Genomic DNA, 18,271 nt, shown 5'->3' with positions numbered 1-18,271 from the left:
ATAGAGAGGTTTATATGATACTTTTTTTCTAAAGTACAACAGCAAAATTAGTTTTTCCAAGTTGTCTAAGATTATCCTTAAGATAAATATTTATATCCAATCATGATAACTCATTATTGTTATGACAGTACAATATAGTCTATTGGTTTTAAGTTATACAACATACTACAGTACATTTATACATACCTCTGCAGTTAAATTTGGCGGTGTCATAATGTCTTTCAGCACATCTAAAAGAAAAATTTAAAGTGGCATAAATTACCTTTTGTACTTGGGCATAACAACAAAAAGTTTCTTGAATCGGGCATTGTGCTGAGTATTTTATATTCACTCTTTCATTTAATCCCAAGAATTCTGTGAGGTAGGTACTAAAACTATCCCCATTTTATGATTAAGGAGGTGAAGGTTTAAGATGTGAAATATATGCAAACAGAGCTTATACATTTGCTTATCAAATTTGTGATGCCCTCATCATACAACCCTACAAATTAAATTGCATCTATAATTTTCAAATTTACAGAAATTCTACATGTTATTAGAATGTACTTTTTTATTTCACAAGTACCTGTAAACAAGTAAATAATTTCATTGTTGTCTTTATCTCACCAGATGAGCACATACAATTCTTAAACTATTATTTAAAAACATGTTAAAAATATTAAAAGCAAAAGAACAAAAGAAAACTGAATGATGCTAATCTATTTGGACACGATGCTTACTAATTTTTTTTAAACCAGACCTTTCTCCCTTTAGATAAACCAAAGTCATTTTTAGTAAATCCACTCTAGATTTTCAGGAGGGATCAATGGCAAATATGCCTATCTGAGAATACATCTGCAAACTTCTCAAACTCTCCAGTTCTCTCATGGTTTAAAGGGTTCTACAAATAAACTGGAAATTTCTGTGGGCTCTGAGACAGAATTTACCTATGCCTGGAATAAAATTCAGTTAAATAATCTCTCAGATTATAAATTTTAATATCTGAAAGCAATGAAAGAATAAGTAAAATCAATACAGGATAGTAAAATTCTAACATTGCATTCATAGAGCATACAAATATTTGTCTTTTTAATGGTAGTGATGTCTTTGTTATTATGTACTGGTTTATTCATAATTGACAGTGTGGTCAGCAGCATCATAGTAAATCCAACTACCACCAAACCAGATTTTTAAAACTATTTAAAATAAAAATCAATATTTTAGAACAAATTAAGATCTACTGTTCCTTAACCTACAATTCCAAAATCCTAAACTTACAAAACAGCTAAAATTTTCTTTTAATTTATGGCAATCTCAATTGTAGAATCTGATTTGAGGTTTTAAGATTGTATGTAGTCCTTAATTAATATACTTAAAGAGTATATGCTTCTGTATTGCCTTTCTGAAAACCAAAAAATTCAGAATATTAAAACATAACTAGCTCCAAAATTTTTAAATAAGCTATTGTGAACCTGTATTATACATTTAGAAATATGGAAAACATTTATAATTCCTTTAAAGTTTCAAATTCACAAGAAAATTGAACTCATTATAAATTAAAACTGTTAAAAAACTGGTCATACCTATAATAAATCAACTTTCACATTACCACTCAAAACAAAGTTTTTTTTCTTTTTAGTATATTGTAATTTAGAATACTGAGTTTTGCTAAAAAGAAAATGTATTTAGTAATGTCATATGTATCCCTGTTAAATAATTCCATACAAATGTGAAAAACATGATAAACAGAAGAGAAATGACCAATAAAATAGTTAAATTTTATACTTTCTTTAGCAGACTGATCAGTAGTGGACAATCCATGGTGCAGTATTTTAAAAGGAATTCTGTAAAGTCTTAGGAAGTGGGATATAAGGCTATAAAATAATTCTAAGAAGCTAGTTTCATAACAGCTCAAAAGAAAATAAATGTCAGGGGCTGGGGTGGTAGCTCAGTGGTACAGTGCTTGCCTAGCATGTGTGAGGCACTGGGTTTGATTCTCAGCACTGTGGAGGGAGGAAAGGAGGGAAGGAAGGGTCCATTGACACTAAAAAATAATAAGAAAAAAAGAAAATAAGTGTCAGTTTCATGTAGATTCAGTTCTCTAAACTTCCCATACTTTTTTCAGGATATCAAATGTTTGGTTTGGGAACTGAAGGTTGTAGCTCAATGGTGCAGCACTTTCCTAGCACACATGAAGCCCTAGGTTTGATCCCCAGCATAGTACTCTAAGATGAATATATGGAGGGAAAGAGAAATAACAAGTACTAAATGCTATGAGATGTGCAAACCTTCTAAGAATTTTTATGTTTTTTTTCATCCTCACAAACATGTAATAATGACTAATATTAGCCTCATATTTTTATGAGAAAGCAGAACCTTGCCCCAAATCACAATATATAAATGAAAAATCAGAACAAGCTTAGTATCACTGATTACAAAACATTTTCTATTACTGCATCATACTTCTACTTAGAATAAAAAATATTAAAAGTTTTAAATATGAAAGCAATTACAAAGTTTATTTAAATTTTAATCAAAGCCACCTTCCTACTCAAGCAATATTTGTCACAAAATACAAAGCCAACCAACAGTGATGATAAAAAACAAAAACATTATGATGATCTTTACAGGTAAGTATGGGGGTCTGAAAAGTATAAGCTAGGGCTGGTGGTGGTGCAAATGCTCAGGGAAAGGGCTAGAAGGGTAAAGACAAAGACTCTGCTCTTCCTAAACACATGTATGTACACACACAACACCCTGCCCCAACAAAATTTATTTTATATTTTTTGTGATATATTAGTGATAAATCTCAACATATTAAAATCAAAGATACTTAGAAAACAATTGGGATTTAATCATTTCAATATCTTTATAATTAAAACTCAAAAGATATAATTTTTTATTATTACCCTTTATACTACTTATATGAGACAAGAAAAATGAAGAAGTACTGAGGGGTTTGTTTTTTGTTTTGTTGTAGTAGGCAGAGTGAAGAAAGGGATAAGAATAGGAAAAATTTCCAAAGAAGTGATACTTGTCATATAGTTAGCTAAGCAGGTGAGTCTCTTCTTTACTCTCTACAACATAGCTACGTTTATCTTACATAGGAGGAGGGCCAGGGTTGTGGCTCAGTGGTAGAGCACTTGCCCAGCAAGTGTGAGGCACTGGGTTCGATCCCTGGCACCACATAAAAATAAAACAAAAGTATTATGTCCATCTACAATTTAAAAAATATTTTTTTAAAAAAAATCAATACGAGGGGCTAGAGATATAGCTCAGTTGGTAGGGTATTTGCCTCACATGTACAATGCCCCGGGTTCAATCCCCAGCACCTCCACCAAAAAAAAAAAAAAAAAAAAAAAATCAATACTAGCTAAAGTTTTACTACAAAAGGATTAAGTACATCAGCAAAATATGCAATGAAATATATAAATCTTTTGAAAATTAGCATTTGGTGAATACTAAGGTTAACTATATATGACTTTATTCCTATCTCCCTTCCTTTCCTATCATTACCAGTGTATAGATTATAAAGAGGGAAAAACAAAAATAAAAAGTACTTGTACCCTAAAATATACTGATTAATTTAACAAGCATCAGTATACTTAAATTTTGATAATTCTATAAGGCTAATTTTACCTAATTATTAAAAATAATTTAGTGAAAGCCTGAAGAAACTATAGAGACATAAATATTTAATTATTACAAAGTTCACATTAAGAATTCTTCTTCACCCATGTATGCCATAATTGCAATTGCTATAAAAGACTTAATATATTATTAAATGTGGGTATACCTAGTGTAAATATTTTAAGATCTTCCTATCTGTATGTTTCCAAAGAAAAAGATATCACATGTAATAACTATTCTAAAAATTAAAGAAATAAAAGAGAAACAACTGTTAATGATGCTAGACTCACTTACCCAGAACCAGATATATAATAAGCAGGGGTGGAAAGAAGGTAAAGGTTGGAAAGAAACATCAGAAACATATTACAGACTGATAGCTCTAGAAACATTTCAAGAGAACAAAATTGGGGGAGGTTAAAACAAAAAATAAAGGGAACACTGGCATCAACAGTGGATGGATTGCTACTATGACTGTTAACTCTCTTAACTTCTGTAGGCTTCATATTCCCCATTTGTAAAATGAGAATGTTATACTAAAAGATTTCTTTCAGTACTTTCCAGCTCTGAAAGTCCACAATTCCATGCGAGGAGGGGGAGTTAATATGCATTAAAAGCTATTCTAGACTAATAAAGAGTTATTTCATTATCTTGGGATTCCAATGTTTGGAAATACAAATCAGGCATTCCCATTCCCAGGCTATCCCCAAAAGCCAATTTTAACCATAATAATGTAGTAAGTGTCCCACAATATCAATAGTACAAGCCTAAATCCTAAGTTCCAGAAAGCAGGAAGCCACTACATACAGGAATGAAAACAATTTCCTTCCCTTTAGATATGCTAAACTAGAATAAAATTATGACAATTGCAGAATTTGTCTTTTTGACCTCCCTTTTAAGATTCCAAATCCCCAATTCTGAGAGTCTAAGACTGACAAGATCTATTTAATGGATTTCAGCTTTTGACAATTATTTTTTGTTGTTGTTAATTCAACTTCTGAATAGAGATGTTCAAAAAGCACAAAGCTATGTGGTTTTTATTTTTCTACAAAAGAACAACAAGGCAGTATAAGAAAGGTTAATCTAGAATAGATGACCCCTAAATGCACAGATCATTTATAAACTGGGCTCACCTAAACTTAAGCATGTTTTATCACTGAAACTCCCCAGGCACACATACACACATCACAATCTGACAAAAATAAATGATCTGCCACATTCCAAACACTATTATGCCAACAATCTTCTTACTTGCCATTCACTCTGCTATGCCATTTTCCTTCTTCCTTGGCCTGAGAGTCAGTCCCTACTGATTCTGTTCACTATAACTCAAATATCCTTCCTTTATGAAAACTGTCATATGGAACACAATTACTATTTCTACTGTTCTCTTCAATGCCTTCTTGTATTCAAGAATTACATCTTCTATAATACTTTCTCTAATTTTCACATTAGACTACAAGCTACCTCAGGACTGAACTGGTATCTTATCCTTTCTGTACCCACGTCCCAATGTTTTATAATGTCTAATATGTGGCAAGCACTAAATGTTTGCACCTTTGTGAATCTGAAGAAGTCACTGAAAACTCATTAGACAACAACATTGGTGTCTACTCCACACCCAGTACCTATGAAGGTTTTATTATTATAAAAGAACAAGGCATAAAAAATCTTTCTTTCTTTTTGGTAAAAGATTTAAATGTCCACCAGAGGCACAAGAGAATCTTGTTATAACATTTGATAAATAACTCTACAAAAACAATTGTGACCAAGTATATAACTTTATATATTTTTTCTATTGTAATCATTTATAAATAGAAAAAAAATAAAGGCCAGGTACCAGTCTTTAAAATGTAATGGTTTTCCAATTTTTCAAAAATTAGAAAATGGTTAGTACTTTGAGAAGAAAAAATAGTCTTCAAGGGCAAAATCATTTAAGAATTTTTTTCCCTTCCTTCCCTTCTTTTTTTCCTTTCACGTCTCTATTCCCAGAGTCAAAAGAAAAAGCAGAAAATTAAAGATAAGGTCAACTAGCTCTATCAGGTAGGCAACCCTTAAAACCCTGCCCAAGACAATAGAAACTATCTAATTCAACAATTTTAGATAACATATCTTATGTTACAAACCAAATACTCTAATACCTTCTTCAATCAATTGATCAAGAGACTGAATAAACAAAATCATATCCACTCTGGAGAATGCCTCCATGGAAGACATCTTAACAGAAGCTCTCCTACGGATTACACTTCAAATAACCACATGGTTAGGGGCTCAAAAGTGGGCTAGATGCCAAGTCATTTAAAGCAGATCAAGTAACGTGAATCTGTGCCAACATTGTTTTATCTCATCACTACACTTTCTAAATGATCTAACAGTGTTCTCAGTCTTCTTCAACTAATTGTTTTAGGAATACAATTCTAGTAAAATATATATCTTTAACTCTACCTTACTCTAACAAAAAAATAACTTTCACTTATTAGTTATGTAGAAGATATTTGCAAGCGTACAAATAAGAAAACATACTTACAGATTGTATATCTTGTAATGGTTTTTATGCTTTGAATCCAAAAACCTTAAAACAAAACAAACAAACAAAAAGCCACCATTAACAAAAATGAGCTAACATTTGAAATTACATTAAAAACTATTGAGAAGAACCAAAAGACAGATTCTATTTTTCCTAATCTCGAATACCTTTAAGTAAAAATAAATAAATAACCCAAATAAATAATCATGTCATTCTTAAATAATTACTACATTACATAGAGTTATACAATCTGAAGTAAAGCCAGAGCTTTTCACAGAATATTTTCCTTATCTTCTCTTTTTGGAATAACAAAACAAGATTGAGCAGTAAGAAATAATTTATTGAAAAAGGCATCATTAGTATTTAACTCAAGTTCACCTAGCTCACACAAATTTGCAAGGTACAAGAAATCTAGTACTCTTAAAATTCAGCCATAGTTTTCTTTCAAACAAAGAGCTTGACATTAAGATTCAAGTAGCAACTATTAACTCTGTAAAAGTTATTGTTAGCATTTTCACATATATACTCTTATTAACCTCTCACAAACTTCTGAGAGGATAGCTTATTCACATTTTACAGAGGAAAGAGAGAGATCTCAAAACTAGTAAGTAAAAGAATCAAAACCAAAGACTATGCCCTCAAGACAATTATGAAACTAAACAGTAACAATTAGAGGTACCACAAGTCTTTACTACATGTCAGACACTTATTTAAAGTATTCTATGTATGTAAATTTGTTAATCCTCAACCTTATGAGGTAGGTAATTGAAGAGTTATAAGAATATATACTGAAGAACTATCAGAAAAAAATATAGAAGACAAATGATAAACAGAAAGCTTTATTTAAAAAGTGAGTTTTCAAACAAAAAGAGACATGAATACCCAGTAAAATTTTGAAATTTTTGAATGCTGAAGAGACAAAAAGAAGACCCTATAACACTGCCGGAAACATCTGCATAAGAAGAATGTGGAATCAAAATGACAGTGCCCCTTTTTCCTGCCAACAGTAGAGATTCAACACAGAGGCACTTTACCATATCCATGGCCTTTCTTTTTTTTTTTTTTTTTTTTTTTTTTGAAACAGGGTCTCACGAAGTAGCTGAAGCTGGCCTCAAACTTAAGATCCTCTTGCCTCAGCCTCCTGAGTCACTGGGATTAGACACATACCACTGTATCTAATATCTTTAAAAAAAAAATTAGGCAAAATATTCTGATTTTCATGAAAAATATTTTCGGCCTAGAATTCTAGGCCAAGACAGAGTCTATAAATCAAATGAGTATAAAATAAAAGTTTCTTAAAATAAGCAAACTCTAAAATAATTTTACTTTCCTATAGTTTCCCAGGAAGTTACAAAGATATGCCAAAACCAGAGATGAAAACTGATGACAGGTTCCAGGAACTGAAGAATCCAACTCACAGAAGAGGACAGGTGAATCCCCAGAATGATGGTGAAGAGGCATCAAAGACTTCCATATAACAAGTCTAGAGAGCAATTAATCCAGTTTAGGGCTGATAAGAAAGATCCTTGAGACGATAAAACTGACAGGACACCAACTGTGCTCAGAATTGGGGTGAATTTGTGAATTAATTAAAATTAAGAACATAGAAAACTAAACAAGTAAAAGAAAAAAAATGAGACCTTTGTAATTCCAGGGAAAACTAAATATGTAGGAAAAAATATTAGTCACAATATACTATATTGCTAGCCAGCAATGCCATTTATCTAGTAATAACCACATAAAAAGCTCAATATAACCAAAACTACAATATAACTATTAGAAGGAGGGAAAATGGAGAGGAAGTCTAAAAATATGTGTGTGATGGGGAGGAGAAAAAGAGTCCATGAACTTGAATGTGGAAAAAAAACATGTTATGGTAGTACAAGCAGTACTTCAAACTATCACTAATAAAAGTTACATATTTCATTCACATTACAATTCTTACAGATAAGTTATAAAAGGTTTAGCTGAGGTGAAAAGGCAGAGATTAGAGAATTAGAAATCTGAGTTGGTAAAACAGCTAGCTAGAGTCTGTAAAGCAGGGTGCCAAAGATGTGGTAGGTAATGTATAGGAAAAAGGAAAAACAAGTTTGCATAGATTTCACCTCTGGTTTTTGGCAAAGCGCTGGGCTGCATATATGCAGAATCTGAAATTATAATGAGAAGACACCAGAGGCAGTGCAATACTAAAAGAAGCTGGAATTCTGGCCCAACCAGAGAGGAAAGACCTAAGTACCCCTGATATTCAGCTGAGACCACAGAAGTCCCACTTTAGAAGAAGGGACCATAAGACTGTACAAAAGATAAATCTGAAATAGGCCTACCTTAACAAAGAAAACCAAGCCTAACAATATCAAATCAACCATTAATTTAAATGCCTGTTAAAATGAATCTCAGTACCCTCAGAGAAAATAACAATCTGAATCCCTTCACATTCAAGAACCAATTAAAATTTACTAGACAGGCAGAGCAGAAAAATATGACCCATAACCAAGGAGGGAAAAAAAAAAAAGTCAACAGAACCAGTTCCAAAATACGTACAAGAATGTAAAGGAAAATGATTAAAATGAGTGAAAAGATGAAAAGTTTAAAAAAAAAAGATATAGACAATCTAAAAGAAGATGCAGTCTTCAAAAGTCTAATACCTAAGAAGAAAAGTCTATTGGACAGCCTCAACTGAAGACAGCAGAAGAAAGGTGTGGCAGATTGTATTTCCCAAAATTTCACTGAACAAATATTTGTCAAGCACTTGCCAGAACTACTACAGAAACAATAGTAACGTAACTTCAAGTACTGACAATTGCAATTATGAAGGCTCCTTGAGAAACCCAGTGGAGAACCTTTTTAAGATATCCCATTCAAAAAAACAGCCTAAGGACATTGGATATCTCCCAATAATCCTAAATAGATGAATCAGAAAAAATAGCATCTGGAAAAGCAAAATTATTTGCTACATCCTTCTGTAGTTATTTGGGAACCATATATATTTCCCCTGCTATATTCACATTTAATCTACACTTGCTTAGAATCTGAGTATAATTACAATTGTTATAGCTATTACTAATACATGGAACCATTTTTAAAACACATAAATAATTCCTGCTTTAACCCCATTTAAATAGGTTAGCTCCAAACATCCTAGACCTTAACTACTATCTCCCATATATCCAATGACAAAGTAAAATGATGGTGAAACTTAACTCTTACCTTCACAGTAGTTTTCTCATACATAACAAAAGAACCAAAATAACAGCTTCATATAATCCCACTGAAAAAATAGTGATTCCCAGTACTCAAGAAAATCTACTCTCTCTAAAGAGGTATAAAACTAAAGGGTGAAGAAATAAGCCATAGCAGAAGTGACCTATAACTCGACAAAGAAATTCTGGCCATCAAAAGTAATATAAGAGGGCTGGGGCTGGGGCTCAGGCTCAGTGGTAGAGCACTTGCCTGGAATGTGTGAGGCACTGGATTTGATTCTCAGCACCACATTTAAATAAATAAAATAAAGGTCTATCAACAACTAAAAAAAATTTTTAATTAATATAAGAAATGTCGCCAGGCATGGTAGCACACATCTGTGATCCCAGCAGCTCAGGAAGCTGAGGCAGGCGGATCAAGAGTTCAGAGCCAGCCTCAGAAAAAAAGGGAGGTGCCAAGTCAAACACTGTTCCAAAGAAGTTGAATCATTTTGTGCTTTTACCAATAGGCCTGAGCTTTCCAATTGATCTACATCCCTGCCAACCCTTGTTAATCCTGTGAAATTTTAGCCATTCCAGTAAACATCAAACAGCATTTCATGTTTTAATTTTCATTTCCCTCAAGACTGATTTGAAACATCTTTTCAAATGTTTATTGACCATATATTTATCTCTTTTGTAAACTTTGTATCTTTTCCTCTTTTTGTCCATGGCCCTTTCATTTCCTTAATTGTGCTCTTCAAAGAGCATAAATTTTTAATGCTGATGAAGTCAAATTTGTCCACTTTTTCTTATAAAGTAATTTTCTATGTCTAAGAAATAGAAATATAAGATTTCTATTTCTAAGAGATCTTCAACTAAAGATTTTCTTCCATATTGCTATCTGTAAGTTTTATACTTTAAAACTTCACTTTTATGTTTTGATGAGAGTTATACATCAAGGTTTATTTCGTTTTCTGTGTTGTTTGTTAAAAGACTCTCCTTCCCTTAGCAAGACCCTGTCTCTAAATAAAATGTATAAAAAAGGCTGGGGATGTGGCTCAGTGGTTAAGTGCCTCTGGATACACTCCCTGGTACCAAAAAAAAAAAAATCCCTTCTTACCACTCTGAATTCTGCTGACCATACCTCTCAAACATACTTATGATAATCTGCACATTATGGGAAAAGGTGAATTTTATATAAGTTTATGCTCTGCTACTTACAGATATTTATTACTCTATGAGTCATCTATTTTTATAACCACCTGTGGTCCGTCATTTATTTTAATTCACACTTCTTACTAATGATGGTGATAGGGAGGGAGACACTGAGATTAGGAAGTTCATTTGTACTATTTCAGCCAATCTGTGAATGTAAAAACTACCCTGTGGCCTTGCTGTGGTCCACCCTGCCTGGTATGGAACAGATGCCTGTCTTTTGACACCTACCCTCAGGATGGAGTGGAGCTCACTCTCTGGTTCTTTCATCTCACCCTTAACTCCAGCACAGCCCTGTGCTGTTGGCCTGCGGAGGGTGTTCTGGTGAGGTGCCAGTGTGCAAAGGGAACTTTAGTTTTTCCACTGGTTCTAATTTGCTGCCCATTTACTTACATGTGTACTGTATTTGTTTACAGACTGTAAGTGGATGTATAATTTAAAGCTTGGTTTAATAAACATTTAACCCATCCAAAAAAAACCTTAATCTCCGCATCTTTGTCAAAAATTTTTTTGTGGAATCTCTATTCTATGCCATTAAGTATTTAACCAACAGAAACAAAAATATGTTCCTGAAGTCTTGTACATGAATGCTCATACCAACTTTGCTCATGATAAACTCTGAGAACAATACAAGTGTTCACCACAGGTGAATGGATAAATAAATTATGCCATGTCCATACAATATAAATTAGCAATAAAAACAAATCACAGAAGCCTGGACTGGTGGCCCACACCTGTAATCCCAGCAGTTTGGGAGGCTAAGGAAGAATGGCCAGTTCAAAGCTAGCTTCTGTTTAAACAGAGACATGAGATGGGAGGGAAAGGGAGAGAAAAGGGAAATTGCATGGAAATGGAAGGAGACCCTCATTGTTATACAAAATTACATATAAGAGGTTGTGAGGGGAATGGGATAATAAATAAGGAGGGAAATGAATTACAGTAGATGGGGTAGAGAGAAGATGGGAGGGGAGGGAGGATAGTAGAGGATAGGAAAGGTAGCAGAATATAACACTTACTAATATGGCATTATGTAAAAATGTGGATGTGTAACCGATGTGATTCTGCAATCTGTATTTGGGGTAAATGTGGGAGTTCATAACCCACTTGAATCTAATGTATGAAATATGATATGTCAAGAGCTTTGTAATGTTTTGAACAACCAATTTAAAAAAAAAAGCTAGCTTCTGGCAACTTAGCAAGGCCCTAAGTAACCCAGCAAGACCTTGTTTCTAAATAAAAATTTAAAAGAGGGCTGGGGTGGGCTGGGGTTGTAGCTCAGTGATAGAGTCCTTGCTAGCATGTGTGAGTACCACACATAAATAAATAAAGGTCCATTTACAACTAAAATAAATATATATTTTTAAAAAGGGCTGGGGATGCAGCTCGGTGGATAAGTGCCCCAGGGCTCAATCCCAGATACAAAAAAAAAAAATGACAGTCAACAACTTTCCATGTCTTGGGTTTCACATCAGTAGATTCAACCAATGGCAGATGAAGAGGGAGGGTTACATGTATTTCATTTTCCTTGTCATTATTTCCTAAACAATACAGTATCACAACTATTTATATAGCACTTACATTGTGTTGTAAATATCTAGAGATGATTTAAAATATACAAAAGAGCTGGGTGAGGAGGCACATGCCTGTAATCCCAGCTACTTGGGAAGCTGAGGCAGGAGGACTGCAGGTTCGAGACCAGCCATAGCAACTTAATGAGACCCTGTCTCAAAAGAAAACAGCTGGAGATGTAGCTCAGTACTAGAGTGCTCCTGAGTTCCATTCCTAGTACTGTTTAAAATATATGTGTGTGTGTGTGTGTGTGTGTGTGTGTGTGTGTGTGTGTGTGTGTAGGGAGAGAGAGAACATATATGCATATACTACACTATTTTATATAAGGGACTTGAGAATTTTGGTATAAGCAGGAGGGTCCTGGAACCAATGCTATGGAAACCAAAGGAAGACTATACTGTTAACAAGCAACAAAGAAAAAAAATTGTTTTAATATTTTTTTAGTTGTAGATGGACACAATGCCTTTATTTTGTTTATTTATTTTTATGTGGTGCTGAGGATCGAACCCAGTGCCTCGTACTTTCCAGACAAGCGCTCTGCCACTGAGCCACAATCGCAGCCCAAAGAAAATTTTTAAAATACTACTCTAAGAGAAAGAAACCAGCTAAAAAATGAGTGCAAACCATATGACAATATTTATAAAAAATTCTAGAATAGGCAAAATTTATCTACAATGATAGAAAGCAGGTGACACAGATGGGTACAAGGAAACTTCTTGTAATAGAAATGTGCTAAATCTTGATAGTGGTGATATTTACATGGGTGGATGGGTAGGTACGGTTACATGACAATTCATTGAACAGTATACTTTTTAGGGTACATTTTACTCCTCAATAAAACTGAGCAATAAAAAAGTAAGACGAATAGCCTGATTTATAAATATGTTGGTAAAATGCAACCTACTTTTTAAAAAATTCTCAAATTTATTTTAATACTAGGGACAGCAATAGAAGGAATTCATCATCTTAAGAACTTTTAAGAATAAGCAGCAGAACAGCACTGATTATCTAGAAATATATATCCAATATGACTTTCCACAATGATGAAAATGTTGTAGAACTGTGCTATCCAATACATATGTAGCCCCATGTAGCTACTGCACACTTGAAATGTAGCTAGTGCAAATGAATGAGTCACTTAATTCTTGTAAGTTCAAACATAAATAGCTACATGTGTCTACTGGGTTCAGAGATCTTTAAAAATTCACTGAACACCATACCCATGCCTCCTACTCATGTATAGAAATGGTATATTCTTGAAATAAAGCATAAAATTGGAAAACAGGAATACACTAATAATTAGGGACTTCACAATTTTTAACAAAATGCAGTTTTCTGTCAAGTTGTCTTGATATGCTTGGTTAATTTTATCATTTGATTAATGAAAATAAAGAAGGAAACTACAACTTTGAATATATTTTCAACAAAGAATGAGGAACAAGTTTGAGTGGAAATGCCAGGAAACAGAGAGAAAGTGTTCATATAATTTTAGAGTTCACGTCAGACAAGGAAGGAAATACTGGCATAGTTAGATATGATACAGATCAGTAAAACAGATTTCAAAAGCTTCATTTAAGTAACAGGCTATGAATTCATAAGCAACATAAAAGGAAAGGCTATGAAGAGGATTTAACAACTAAAATTTTGTACAAACAACTACAAATAATTCTAGTTTTTAAAAAGACAAACTTTTTAGAAGACCAACCAATTTAGCTATGAAGACTTACTTACAGAGCTTAGATTTAAAAGATAACATTTATAATGGCCAAAAATAGGAGAAAATAATCATAGATGAATACAAAATAGTAGTATTTATAAAGAACATAGAAATGGTATTAAAATAAAAGGCTGAGGAAGGGGAAAGTAAACCCAACAGAACCATAAAGAAATTAAAATAAATTAGAATTCCAAAAGTTGACAGCTATATACTACTAGAAATCTCTCACTACTTGAAGGGGGGGTGGGAGGCGCGGTTTACAGGGGATTGAACTCGGGGGCACTCAACCACTGAGCCACATCCCCATCCCTATTTTGTATTTTATTTACTGACAGGGTCTCATTGAGTTACTTAGCACCTAACTTTTGCTGGGACTGGCTTTGAACTCACAATCCTCCTGCCTCAGCCTCCCGAACTGCTAAGATTATAGGTGTGCTGGGATTACAGGCATGCACCACTGCATCCAACTCACTGCTTATTTTTGTAGTCACAGAATTCAAATGGACAAGAGACGCAAGACATTATAAGACTGCTTGCACAAAGATTTTTCCTTATTTTTAAGAGAATTCGTTTAAAAAAATCATTAAGAAAAAAATATCTGGAAAAAAAAAAGTTGAAGACAGGGTCAGTATACACATAAACATACCCCAACAAAAATATATAATATATACTGCCAATAAAACAGCAAAAAGTCACTTAACCTCACAAGAAATTTAATCAAATCACACTTTTTGCCAACAAACTACAAAAAGTTAAATGTCTATAGAGGTTGTAAAGAAGGGAGGAAGCACTCAAACATTTTGGCACTAATATACAATGCCATTTTTAAGGCAAAAGTTTAAACCATGGACTCAATTGACCTAGCAACTCCACAGCTTTTCCTTTAAGAATACATTTGCAAAATAACACCAAGATACTCATGTGAAGATATTTATTAGAGCACTGTTTTCATGGCAAAAAAAAAAGGAAACAAATATTTTATGGCAATGTTAATTATGGTATAATAATAAAATGAAATTAAAGGTAGTCAAAAAAAAAAATAACAGCTGATGTCCACGCCAATATAAAAGATATATTGATTAAATGTAAAAAGGAGGTGTAGAATTGTGTGCAATATTTTTGCATTTGCTCTTTAAAAAGTTTATGAACAATAAAATCATTTTTTAAAAAAATTTTAATAAATGTTTGGGAATAGGGTCTGAAAGTCAAGAATATAAAGTAGGAGAAATTTGTAGGAGACACTTATCATCTCTTTAGGCACCGCTGCAATCTGGAGAGAAGTTCAAGAGATCAGAAGAAGGTATTTCTTTCTTCATCTTTCATCACATGTACAGGCCTGAGGCCAATTAGGCCCTTCTGCTTTGGACACTGAATTTTAGTGCGTGAGGGCAACAGGCAGGCGTTAGGGATTCTTCATAGACATGACTGGTATTGCTGAGAGTTCTTGAGCACAGTCACCAATATATAGTCATGGCAGCAGTACCTGCGCTTTAGCAAGTATCCAAGCAGCAACAGTCTAAGCAGACTGATCTTGTTACAACCTCCTGGACATATTTTGCTTCCCTGACCTTCTGTCCAACTTCTAAACCAGGTTCTCAAGCTATAAGCTGCCTAGTACTTTTCAAAAAAATTCCTTTCTAATTAAGTTTAATTAGTCCCTTTCTATCCTTTTCAACCAAGAACTCAAACTACCTTTTTTGCCCCCATTACTTTCCTATAGCTTGAGTGAGCATTATAGAAATCATATGCCTCTCTAAAAACTGAACTTCATGATTTCTTAGCTAATACTGTGAGCAACAGTCAGGCTGATAGCAGAATAAACAATCTGGGTAAAAGAAAATAGTACAACATTTTAAAAAGTGGGGGGGGTGGTGGTGAGGGTTTACATTCTTTCAAGGAACTTGAATATTACTTAGGGAAACATTCATCATGGCTGTCCCTCCCACTTCCTCCTCTCTCCTCCCAAAGATTTCACACCCACAGTTGGCTCATTGTCTTGAAGGTCTGACACAATAGAAAGGCTAAAAAGGCAAAAAAACAGCACTTTCCAAAGGGAAATGGGAAATTTTGCCTATAGATACTTGGAAAGTAGAGACTAAAAACAGAAAGGCAATATTCCCAAAACCTGGGTTATCTAAAATACATCTTTCTAATGAAACTATATTTTATTTCAAATAATTTCCATATACAAAAATCTTTTTACTTACACATGAGAACAAACACTGTCTTCATTTTTAAACATACATACATATCTATGTGAAGTTTAATTTATAAGTTAGGCACAGTAAAATATTAATAAAATACAATTATAAAATATACTATAATAAAAGTTATATAAATATGGTCCCTCTCCTGAAAAAGTAAAGATGAATATTGATTATTTCCAGACCATGGTTGACCCAATTAACTAAAACCTCTGAAAGCAAAACCACAAATAAGAAGAGTAACTTGCAGCCACATTAAAAAATAAAGAGCCAGGCATGCTAGTGCATGCTTGTAATCCCAGTAATTCCAGTGAAGGCAAGAAGATGACAAGTTAGAGGCCAGTCTCAGCAAACTTGGCAAAACCCAGAGCAACTTAGACCCTATCTCAAAATTAAAAATAAAAAATAAGACTAGGGATGCATGTAGCTCAGTGATTAAGGAAAGTATCCCTGGGTTCAATTCCCAGTACAGGAGGAAAAAAAAAAAGAAAGAAAGAAAGATCTCTGCTAAATGGTTAAGTATATGAACAATTATCAAAGCTAGTATTATTATAACTAGTTTTGTAACTCCATTGTTTGTTTTCTATATGACTTAAGACACTAATGCACTAAAAATTATTAATCTTGATACATAATGTATAAGGATGTAATTCTGTGATATCAAAGGCTGAAAGAAAAGGAGAAATGGAGCTGAATAGGAAATAAATTTTTATATGCTACAGAAAGCAATCTAATACTAATTGAAATTAGTATTGTAACTTTTGGATGCTAAATGTAATCCACCAAGAAAATAGCTATACAACATATACAAAAAGGAAACGATAAAAAATGTAAAACATTTCATTACAAACTATTAAAAGAACACAAAAGACAGGCAGAAAATGAGGGATAGAAAAGTCATAAAACATACAGGAGAAAAATGCTAAAATAGCAAAAGTTAATCCCTCTATATCAGTAATAAAATTACGTCTAAACATAAGTGTACCCTGAACAGCCAAAAACAACCAACCAACCAAAAATCTCTTTAAATATCACAACAGAGATGGAGGAAGGAAACTCTGATTTCAAAAATTTACAACAGTAATGGAAATAAAAATTTACAATGGTAATGGAAATAATGTAATCTTGGCAAAAAGACAAAGAGACCAATGAAATACAACAGAGAGTAGGTCCTTCATTAATTGACAAAGACGTCAAACCCATTCAATGAGAAGAATGGCAACATATAGTGCTGGGAAAACTAGATATCCATATGCAAAACTATGAAACTGGACCATACACAATATTTAATTAAATGTAAGAGCTAAAACTATAGAACTCTTAAGACAAAAACAGGAGTATTCATGGTTCATGATATGAATTTGGAAATGATTTCGTGGATATGACACTTGAAAGCGCATCCAAGAAAACAAATTATACTTTAACAAACTGAAAAGTTTCTGCACAGCAAAGGATATAATAAACAAAGCAAAAAAGCAACTCAGAGAATGGAAGAATCTAATAAGGGATTCATATCCAGAACATATACAGAGCTCCTAAAATTAAAAACAAAAAAACCCAAACCTCCCAATTTATAAATAGGTTAAGGACTTGAACAGACATTTCTCCAAAGATGATATACAACAGTTAAGTACATAAAAATGTTCAACATCACCAATTATTAAGGAAATGCAAATCAAAACCGTAGTGATGCCACTTCACATCTGCTAGGATGGCTATTACTTTTAAAATAAAATAAGAGTTAGTGAGGATATTAAGAAATTGGAATCATTGTAAACCACAGGTGGAAGTGTAAAATGGTGGGTTGGGGATGTAGCTCAGTGGTAAAGCGCTTGCCCTGTCATATGCAAGGCCTAGGATTCTATCACCAGAAAAAAGAAAGAAGCATAAAACGGTGCAGTCACTATAAGAAACAATATGGCAGTTTCTCAAAAATTTTATCAAATTACTGTATTATCTAGCAATTTCATTTTGGGGGGTATATACCCAAAAGAACTCAAAGCAACACATTCAGAATTACTCACAACAACCAAAAGGAACCCAAGTGTCCATCAATGGATGAATGGACAAACAAAATGTGGCATACACATACAATGAAATATTTATTGTTCAGCTTTTAAAAGTTAATTCTAATACATGCTACAAAACGGATGAACCTTGGACACATGTTAAGTAAAATAAGTCAGTCACAAAAAGACAAATATTGCATGATTCCATTTGTAGAAAAGTCAAAAAACACATAGAGTCAGAA

The 18,271-nt window shown here is 33.3% G+C and overlaps 1 protein-coding gene across 2 annotated transcripts in view; it reads right to left on the bottom strand.

The window, feature by feature from the left end:
* Window positions 1-18,271, bottom strand: part of Pten (phosphatase and tensin homolog) — an 88,090-nt gene that overhangs the window by 34,366 nt on the left and 35,453 nt on the right. The window contains exons 2-3 of one of the 2 annotated variants that reach the window (XM_005339190.4): window positions 6,134-6,178; window positions 187-230 (exon numbers count right to left, since the gene is read on the bottom strand). In XM_005339190.4, the coding sequence (XP_005339247.2) occupies window positions 187-230; window positions 6,134-6,178 (89 nt within the window). The remainder of the gene's footprint in view (window positions 1-186; window positions 231-6,133; window positions 6,179-18,271) is intronic. The other variant, XM_021735875.3, reaches the window with a different exon arrangement.

The sequence above is a fragment of the Ictidomys tridecemlineatus genome, chromosome 1, assembly GCF_052094955.1.
Source record: "Ictidomys tridecemlineatus isolate mIctTri1 chromosome 1, mIctTri1.hap1, whole genome shotgun sequence".
NCBI lineage: Eukaryota > Metazoa > Chordata > Mammalia > Rodentia > Sciuridae > Ictidomys > Ictidomys tridecemlineatus.
This window is presented reverse-complemented; position numbering and strand designations above follow the sequence as displayed.